Source organism: Otolemur garnettii, unplaced genomic scaffold (genome assembly GCF_000181295.1).
Source record: "Otolemur garnettii isolate 467f Iridium unplaced genomic scaffold, OtoGar3 scaffold00066, whole genome shotgun sequence".
Classification (NCBI taxonomy): Eukaryota; Metazoa; Chordata; class Mammalia; order Primates; family Galagidae; genus Otolemur; species Otolemur garnettii.
Window position 1 is genome coordinate 5,570,706 of NW_003852461.1, and position 10,482 is coordinate 5,581,187.

The 10,482-nt window shown below is 40.1% G+C and overlaps 1 protein-coding gene across 2 annotated transcripts in view; it reads right to left on the reverse strand.

The window, feature by feature from the left end:
• MYSM1 (Myb like, SWIRM and MPN domains 1) overlaps positions 1-10,482 on the reverse strand; it is a 39,252-nt gene that overhangs the window by 1,564 nt on the left and 27,206 nt on the right. For both annotated transcript variants that reach the window (XM_023515111.1, XM_023515112.1), the window contains 8 exons: positions 9,454-9,542; positions 5,775-5,829; positions 5,390-5,440; positions 4,697-4,771; positions 3,875-4,063; positions 3,061-3,193; positions 649-754; positions 440-497 (listed from right to left, as the gene is read on the reverse strand). In XM_023515111.1, the coding sequence (XP_023370879.1) occupies positions 440-497; positions 649-754; positions 3,061-3,193; positions 3,875-4,063; positions 4,697-4,771; positions 5,390-5,440; positions 5,775-5,829; positions 9,454-9,542 (756 nt within the window). The remainder of the gene's footprint in view (positions 1-439; positions 498-648; positions 755-3,060; positions 3,194-3,874; positions 4,064-4,696; positions 4,772-5,389; positions 5,441-5,774; positions 5,830-9,453; positions 9,543-10,482) is intronic.

The window sequence follows — 10,482 nt, forward strand, 5'->3', positions numbered from 1 at the left end:
AAAAAAAAAAAAAAAAAAAAAAAAAGAGTTCAAAACTCGTACTTCCTACTAGAAAGTTAAATAAAATGACCATTTAAATTTAATTGTTAGATTTACACGATCCCATCATTCTTCAAAATGATCAGTTGTTAAGGCTGAAATGGAAACATGGTGCTTTTCACTCTGATGAGAAAAATGTTCTCCATCGTGTATAATAATAATCTGCTGAGAAATTTATCAGATGCTCCAATGCTAACAAATTTATTCTAAAATAGTATTTTTTCCCATGTGCAAGCTTGGACAACAAAACACATTACTAGTTACGCCCTAGAAATTAATTTTAGAAAAGAAAAAGCAATGAAGAAATATATACAAAATTATCTACAAAACATTAGGCATCGTGGGAAAACACACAGAGATGGACAGCGTTAGAACCGCGCACAGAGCGAAGGCAGCTTACTTTCTGCAAACAAGTCAGGTCAGAATCCCGGCGAAAGATTTTCTCCATGGGGACCCAGCTGTAGGGGAAATATGAAACAAACTGATCAGTTCTGTACTAAGCTATCAGTGATGCCGTACATCACCATTTATAGCTAACTTGGGTTTTCTCTGAAACCTAATTTAATGAGAAACACCGCAGATGTGCGACCATCTCCAACAAGCACATACCTATGGGAGAGCCTGTATTTTTCTATTATCCATCTTGTCTTTTCAAACACTAATCCCCACTGAGGTTCTTCTAACATCTGCTGTACTTCAAATTTGTAAGGTAAGCCTAGAAAAGCATAAAAAAGCACATTTTCATCCACTGTTGCTTAAATCTACAATCTCCTTTTAATTATACTTAAAATTCCCTTCAGTGTTTCTATGACCACGGCTTGGCAGCCCAGCTGAGGAGCACTTGAAGATAGCAGGCATTCATCACATATTTACTGCCTGACTGGACCAGGTCCTCCAAGCATGTTAATGCCAACCTATTCATAATAATAAAGAAAGAAAAAGTGCATTTGTGTAAAAATTCTATGCAAGGCACCGTAAGGTAGAATGATCCGTAATTTATTACCAAACCAGGAGACTTTTTGAGTCAAAGGGGCACTAATAGCAATAATGCTCGAACCACAGACTTAAACTGGGACTGTCATAGGCAAAGCAAGACATGCTATACCATCCTTTTAGTGATCAAGTTTTTTTTGTTTTTGTTTTTTTTAATAAAACACAGGTTATTAAGCTTCCAACAATGCTGTAAGGTAGGTGACATCATTCCCATCTTACAGATGAGAAAACTGAAGCTGAGACAGGTTAGTGATGGGCACAGGCTGCAACACGCAGGCCGGCCGACCTCTGAGCCCACACTCTGACGTGTGGCTCAGAAAACAAACAAACAAAAAAGCAAGGGAAAAAACAGTGAGCATATTTCCTCACAATGAAACAAGACATAATTTAGTTGTCAATATGCTCTAAAAAAGGAATTTTTTCATATTTTCATTTGCTTGGGAGGGAAGGAAACAGCAAGCCTGATAACTAATCTTTTTTACTTTATTTCTCAATTCTCCGCTCCCCCAAAAACTTACAAAGAGTGACTCATTCTAGTCCACAGGATACTAAGCAAACTCCTTCTGGTGTTAACAATAACCTACTTGACATGCTTTGATTACCCGATTACCCACGAAGCACAGTTCCAGCTACAATCATAACTACTGAAAACCTATTATCCGCTAAACACCTTACACATATTACCGACAGTCCTGACAACCCCCCACCCTGTAAGCAAGGTCATTTTTTTCTCATTTTGAGGGTGTAGCAGAGAATGAGAGAGAAGGCACATTCTGGAGTCCCGCGAATGCCAGCAGTACCTATTCCACAGAAACCCACAGGGCGTGGCCCCTGCTTGATGCAAGGCGACCGTGGGCGCTGCCCAGCAGGTAAAGACGAAGACGACCAAAACGGTCTCTGCTCTGCAGGGTCTCAGTGGAACCCAACTTGCTAAATAGATACATTACACTGAGGGACTAATGCAAAGATGAAGGCAGGAAAATAGTACTGCAAATACACTAAGAACAGAGCAATAATAAACACCACGGGGTCGTGCTGGAGAGTCTTTACCAAACAGAAGGCATCCAAGTGAAATAATTAAGAATGAGGAAAAATTAATTATTAAACAAACATTCATTCAGTACCAACTTTATACCAGGCATCACGCTAGAAACAGGATAAAAAACAAATACAATATTCTACTACTCACAAAGAGCTCATGAAACTTTCGAGGTAGAGTAACGTGGTAACTGCAGTGCTGGTGGAATGTCTGAACCAGAGCAGGGGAGGGAACGCAAAGAGGGGAGAAATCATGTCCCAGAGGTGCTCAGTGTTTCCCCCGCACCCCCTCCTTTCCTAGTCAGCTATACTAATTCCCCATCCAGCTAGAAATGACGACCACAAGTGGACATAAAACCTCAGAGGAAACAAGTCAGTTGATGGGCTACACCTACCAAGTATGGGAACTAAGAGATAGAATCTTTCTAAAAGCAGAGTATGAACGTCTTAACTCAATAACTAAGAAAATGACATGGAGGTTATGTTAACCAGTTTGATGAGAGTATTTAAAATGTATATGAAAACAGCACACTGTACCCCATGATTGTATTAATGCACACAGTTATGCTATAAGAAATAAAACAAAAATTGATCAATAATGGCCGTAAACTGGGGCGGGATGGAAAGCTGGTGGTTATTTTCTTTTTCATTTGCATTCCAAAGAGAAAGCCAGCCTGCATTTATAAGCAATTTTCACGAGTACAGAGACTCTGTCTGGTTCACTGCAGTGTCTCCAGGGCTTCCATAAACGCTGTTTGGCCCTAACTTTTCTCCATGTTTCAGTTCTTTTGCTGGCGGGACTTAAACACAGCAGGGTATTATGAAAAGGAAGAGGGTGGCATCACTAGGTGACAACCAAGCAGGAACTCCTTAGTCCAGAACACAAATGTTCCCTTTGAACAGTTTTGCATAGTTATGAATTCTGTGATATGTAAGACTCAAAGAAATGAGGGCAGAAATAGAATGAAGTTACTTTTGTTGAAAACTTACGATATGAGCCATCTGGGCTAATTTCCTCACTTATAACCAGGCAGGTAATCTGAGAATATGGTAAGGGATTGTTTTGATTGTAGGGACTAACAATCATTCCAATGAACTTTGCACCTCCTCTGGAGAAGTAACTCTATAATAACAAGAAAATATAATTAGTTTCAACTATATAAGTTTAAAAGTCAATATTTATCCATACCAACATTTTAGCAAAATAAAAATGTACATTAAAAACGTGAGACCCAAACAACACCCAAAGGAAATACCTACTGTATTCATTTCACACTGTCAATCAGGCCAAAACAGGTTTATCCCAGTTAACTTGTGAGGAAAAGAAAAATCATATGGCCTACAGAACCTACACTTGTCATGAATTTATTTACTAATTATATTTACTACCCTACAACTATAATACCTACCAATAGAGTAATAATTTAACAACAGCTGCCTATAGCAAAAATATTCACATAGCAAACATAAAATTGTACAACAAAACAAAACTCTTTTTTCAGATATAAAAACATATTGTGTTTCTGATTATTTTAATTATCATAGTCTCTGTCCTGGTTGTTCCCATCAATTTTGAAAGGCCTCGAGACTATTTATCATTGTTAACTTTCATGGGTTGTCTGTACTAAACAAAATAGCTGCTTTTCTAAATGTCTATATAAATTTATATTACTCTGGCAATTAGAAAAAAAAATTCTTTTAAAATCCCAGACATAAAGAACATCAGAAGTGCAATACTTTAAGCATTATGGAGGAGATGTGCGATCACTTACAGACTGCATTCGCTTAACACCTACCGACATACCTGGTATTTGGCTTGTGTGTCTATATCTCGTAAGGAAGGATTAGGGTCAAACGCGGGATGAGAGTGATACCATCCAATGACACTGTAGCCTCTGACGGCCAGGGTTTCTGAGGCCTGTGTCTGTGACACAGGATCCATCTCGCACTGCAGTCCTGTGCTCAGACTGTTACACGGCTCTGCTGCACAGACCTGAGAAGGAGGCATTCTCACATGATTAAGCTCACATCTTGTTAATTCTATTCTTTCATGTTTTAATTCTTTCATGCAGAGATACAGACAATTTTCAGGACTAAGACTTTTATTTGACTGTAGCCCAGGCAACCTGCGACTTGCAAATGACTTACACTCCAGAAGTGCGACTATATCCAGAAACTGAGCATGGCTTTTACTCAAACACAATCGTAATAACTGTTAGTTTTCCAGGTCAGCTCACACAATACCAGTACAAAGGTATTCTTTAAACGACTCCTGTTACTTATGATGATAATTTCAAAAGAATGTTATAGCCTAACTTTCCACTGCAAGTGTTAGTACACATAGTTCTGGCCTCTTGGAGGCGTGGCTTTTTGCTGGTGAAGGTGATGAGGAGCCAAGGCCTGGCAGTGTTCTCTCTCGGTGGTAAGAAGAAACAGGTGCTCAGTCTGTGGAACTTCAGGTCACTTCTAGGAATCTGTAACTTGGTGCATTTGCATATTCTCACACATATCATATAGAAGAAAGTTTATACTTTAATTATACTCACTGAATCCTACAAAAATATCTGATATGACAGCAAGACTAAGTAATAATTAATACTTTTTTTTTTTAAGAGAGAGAACTTACTTCCACTATTTTATCAACTTCTGAGTATCTTCCTCCCAACAGGCCAATCACTTCAGCCATAGAGACATGAGCATGCTGAAAGAGACACAAGAAACATTGAGCCCGGGGCACACACCGCCCTCACGATGCTAGAGTCAGCTGTCAGTCTGGCAACTGTGCTTTTCTGAAATCAAGTCGCACAGGAGAATAACTAGATACTAACTTCCACCTTCACTGCTGGCTGAGAAGCTTCCCAACAATCACTAAGACACTCCCGTCTTCTACCGTCTCACTTACAAAATGACACCATTTGCTTTCCATGTCCAAAAAAGATATTATAAGGACAAAAAGTAAAAGCCACTGAATCTTTCTACAGAAAAACACTGCAAACACACCCACAATTGCTGGAGGTACTGGAGATTTCGTGCCAACGAGGAATCTCCTAATCATAGGACCTGGGCTTTGTTTTGGTGACCTAAAAGGCCGCAGACACAGGACGGTAAGAAATGAAAATACAGCTAATGATGATCAAGAGTCTGCAAAACTCACATTAATTTATTTTCTCTAAAATATGGAAACATGCATTAGATTCCTTGTAAAAGGATAGTTAAGATCCAAAATACACGTCTTCCATACTCTGTATTATGCCTACAATGAAAATACTCCAGAACAGAAATCAGAATAACTAAGTGAAACACAACAGAATATCCTTACCAAATCCATTATTAAAAGTGCTTCTGAAGCCACTTTCACCCGAAATGGCTCCTGAAATATAAAAAAAAAAAAAAAGTGAGGGAGCATAAAAATAGAGATTTCATTCTCCCCAGACAAAATGCCCACCCTTTTCTCCTTTACCCACCCCACTAAACTGTCAGCACTCATCAAGACTCAGAGCAAACGGAACTTTTTAAAAGAACTACCATTCAAACCCCAGTAGGGAGAGATTCTCTCTCATTTTTCATGTGTATCACTCCTCTGGGCCTTCCTAGCCCTTTCCTCATCCAATCTTTTCACACACATACACCTTGCACATATAGAAAAAGAAAATATTTCCTGACAGAGATTAAGTGTTTTTTTATGGTTATTCATAAAATAATACCTGCTTTTCTTCACTGAAAAAATTACAAGGTATCAGCTGGAAGGGATCAAATGAGCTAAAAAAAGAAAAATAAATTACTTTTGATATAATCTCAACAGGATTAGGACAGTAACATTTATTAACACATTTGAAAACATGTATCAACAGTCAAACCCAAATTCTGTTTGAATGAGAAAAACATTAAACTAGGAGAATTTCTTAGAACATTCTATCACCCTTTCAAATGAAACATTGTTCTTTCACAATGAATTAAACAAAACAAACCAACAATTTTGGAAGAATGTTTTCTTGTCTTAATTTTAATATCCAAAATAACACTATCCAGAGGTGTTATGTGTGCATGAGGGCTATGTGCCGCCTGCTTGCTTATCTGTGGCAATGGCCATCACGGAAATTACACGCAGTCCTGTTCAGCTCCTCGGCCATCACTAATGTTCACGTATTGAACGTGAGGACAACACCGCTACTCTTCTTCCAACATACAGCAGAGACAAAAAGATTGGACACCTTAAACCATCAAATGTACATCCTACATTAAAAGCAGATTCCAAAAAGTTCAATGAAAATCTAATATGATGAGATATGAGACCCAAAAGGAAGAAAGCAGCTTTTCATAAACACTCTGTCCGTTCAATGTGCCTGCTACACAACTGGAACACGACAGACATTTTCTGAATGAACTCGTGACAGACAATTCTGCTAAAGAAATTAACGTATTACAAAGTCCTACGATAAGTTCTTGTTTTCTTCTTTTTAAATTTCAGATTAACACGAGTGTACGATGCCTGCATGCTCGGAAAGGGCCCTGTTGCAGCTGTGCCCTCAGCCCGGAGGTGTGCCATGTACCTCTGCTGTGTGCCCATTAGGTGAGAGCACACCAGAAATTCTTGTTTTAAAATGAAAAGTAGAGATGAACAGAGGACCGAAACGAGGCTAGATACAAAACCATTATAAATCTAAGAAGCTGTGCACCGACGCCAGCGACTAGTCCACTCTTCAAAGCCACTTTGGAACTTTTTCCTTTCCTTTTTTTTTTTTTTTGAGACAGAGTCTCTATTATGCCACCCTCAGTAGAGTGCCAAGGCGTCACAGCTCACCGCAACCTCAAACTGCTGGGCTTCAGCCAGTGGTTCTCAACTTTCCTAAGGCTGCGACCCTTTGATACAGTTCCTCATGTTGTGGTGACCCCCAACCATAAAATTATTTTCATTGCTACTTCATAACTGTAATTTTGTTACTGTTATGAATTATAATATAAATATCTGATATGTAGGATGTATTTAGGAGACCCCCAACAGGGTTGTAACCCAAAAGTTGAGAACTGCCAGCTTAAGCGATTCTCTTGCCTCTGCCTCCCAAGTACTTAGGACTACAGGCACCAGCCACAACGCCCGGGTATTTTTTGGTTGTAGTTGTCACTGTTGTTTGGCAAGCCTGGGCTAGGTTTGAACCCGCCAGCTCCGGACCACATGGCTGGCACCCTATCTGCTGAGCTACAGGAGCCAAGCCGAAGCGTCTTTTTAGAATGACCATCAGAGCCGCTGCTGTATAAGGCCTGACAATTCAGTTGCCACCATATGCTTACACTGTCGGCGCTGTACAAACCAATCAGGAAGGCTTCACGACCTCGGTTTACCAGCATCTCCCAGCTGTGTTTGTGTTGATGTGTGGCAGTGTCCTGCTGAGTGGCACTCATTATTGTTATTGTTTTTGCGGTCCCTACAGTGACAGCTTAGATGGTCATTCCAGAGAAAAAGAGTCCCAAAATTACTCTGAAAGGTGGACTAGGCCCTGGCAACAGTGCACAGCTTCCCAAGGGGAGGACCTGGTAGGTGACTGGAGTGATACTCAGCAACGAGGGATATGCAGAACTTTTTCTAGGATGTTTGTAAATGTGAAATTGTCAGTTAAAAAGATCTTCAGGTTATGTTCTGGTGAAGAAAAACACACAGGAATATGTTCACGTTAGTATCACTAAAAAAGAGCAGGATCACTGAGTTTCCATCCAACTCAGGAGCTTGCTAGCTCCCAGAGAAGAGGTATTTTCTTTTTCTTAATACACATACTATTACCTATCCCAGGTGCCCAGAATATATAAGGAGGTATTCAAAGTATTTGTTACATAAGACAGACATACAAAGTAAAAAGAGCTTAACACAAAAATCAACTAAAGGCCTGGGGATACTCAACCCACAGCCTGTAAAGGCACCAGCTGATTCTGTGAGGACTTTCTCTGCTGATCTGTGGTGCTGGATAATATGAAAAAAATGCAGGGACCTTTTTTATGCTCATCAGTTTTCATCAGCCTTTGTGTATTTCCTGTATTTACTGTGTGGCCCAAGACAACGCTTACTCTTCCAATGTGTGGCAGAAAAGAAAAAAAGATTTACTGCCCGGGAGACAGATGAGAAAATAAAGAGCAGAAGCACATCGCACAGCACCCGAAGCTGAGCTGCTGCCGGTGCTTCTGAGGACGAGAGATGGGCAGTTACAGGGCTCGTCTTCAAACACATGAAACCAGACTTCAGACACCGAAGAATTCGATGGTGAATACCGGCAAAATTCTAGAAAAGATGACTGACTGGTTGATTTGTGAGCCTTTACTAAGTGAAAAGGTGGCTAAGAACAAGAATGAGTTCATAAAAATACGTCATGATACACAAACTTCATTACAGATATATTTGATAAGAATCATCTGCTAGAAATTAGCCAACTAAATACCTCAGTGCCTCTCAGCTTTCCTGTCTGTAAGATGAGAGTGATTTTATTTTATTTTATTTATTTTTTTTGAGACGGAGCCTCAAGCTATCCCCCTGGGTAGAGTGCCATAGCATCATGCTCACAGCAACCTCCAACTCCTGGGCTCAAGCGAGTCTCCTGCCTCAGCCTCCCCAGTAGCTGGGACTACAGGCGCCCGCCACAATGCCTGGCCATTTTTTGGTTGCAGCCGTCATTGTTGTTTGGCGGGCCCAGGCCGGGGATTCGAACCTGCCACCTTAGGTGTATGTGGCTGGCGCCTTAGCCGCTTGAGCCATAGGCGCCGAGCCGAGAGTGATTTTATTAACTGCTGCATAGAGCTGATACAAGGACGAAATGACTTAATCTATGCTTCAAACCCAGCCGATAGCGTTAGCTATTTTAACTGTTACTCCCAAGGTTTACCTGAGGAGATATAACAGGTAATAACAGGTAGTAGTGGCATTCCTGGGTATCTAGTTTTAAAAGGAACACTGATAAACTATACTCTACTCAAAAGACTGTTTGTAGGAAAAGAGAAGTCTAGAAAACCAGAACATTTAACTTATTTAGTGACCCTTAATTTTACAAGTTTTAAATTTTAGTTTATTATATATTTTAGAAAAACAAACCCCACAACAGCTTGCTAACAACTGTACCAGGACCACCCAAAGAGAGCATCAGTTACTCACAAGGTTCCCTGCCCCGTGTCTAGACTGAGCACCAATGTCAATGTCATCTCCTATGTTCACTGAACGTGGACAAACTTCTCTTTTGTTCAAGGTATCCCAAATTGATAATCAGTGAAATAAAAATGTCAAAACATTTAGTAGTTTTTTTTAACTTAACATGAACAGCATAATGTAGCTACTGAATGTTTTACATTTTCTAACCATTTGTGATAAATAAACAAAAAAATCACTTATATAACATAACACTACACCTTTTTGTTGGTCTTGGCACTTTTAAAGATTTAACAGGTCTGCATTTTTCCTCTTCTCTTCTTTTTGCCAACTCCTCAGCAGAGAGGTGCTAAAACGAAACACCAATTGATCAAAGAGTCCACCAAATACTGAGAGGCAGTTAATAAAAATGGTTCTTTAAAACCAAATTCAGGGGCATGTGAGAACAAGACAGACTAAATTGATACAGATGTGCTTCCTTTTTGCTACTAACAAATAAAAATGCTGGATATTTTTAAAAAACTGTTTCAAACGACAGACTTGCCCATTTCCATCAAGGGTACCAGCCACCCAGACTTGAACACCTCAGGATCAGCAGCTTTTCCTTGTATTTCCCATTTCTACTCACCAAGGTCTGCGATGTTGAATTTTCTTTTATAACTGAGAAATATCGCAGAGTCATGATTAAGAACACAGACCCTAGAGGAGGAGTGAGCTCAACTCTGAAGTTCACGAGCCGGATGGTCCCCGGCAAGCTCTAAAGCACTCATATTTCAGTCGCCTCACTTTTTAAAGCCAGAAACAAAAATAGCAACAATAACAACATCATGGTTGCCATGGTATTATTGCAAAGATAAATTGAGTATAGTAGAAATACTGACAATACTGTCTAATGCACAGTAAGCCCTTGTAAGTATTTATAAGATCAAACATCCCATCTTCTTCTAGGCTGGGAATGGTGGCTCAGGCCTGTAATCCTAGTACTTTCGGAGGCCAAGGAAGGAAAATTGTTTATGTTCAGGAGTTTGAGACCAGCTTGAGCAAAAGTGAGATAGATACATCCTGGAATGACAGATATATCCATATCTAATAAAATTAGAAAAAATCAGCCTGGCTCAGCGCCTGTGGCTCAAGCGGCTAAGACGCCAGCCACATAAACCGAAGGTGGCGGGTTCGAATCCAGCCTTGACCAGCCAAGCAACAATAATGGCTGCAACCAAAAAAAAATAGCCGGGCGTTATGGTGGGCGCCTGTGGTCCCAGCTACTTGGGAGGCTGAGGCAGGAGACT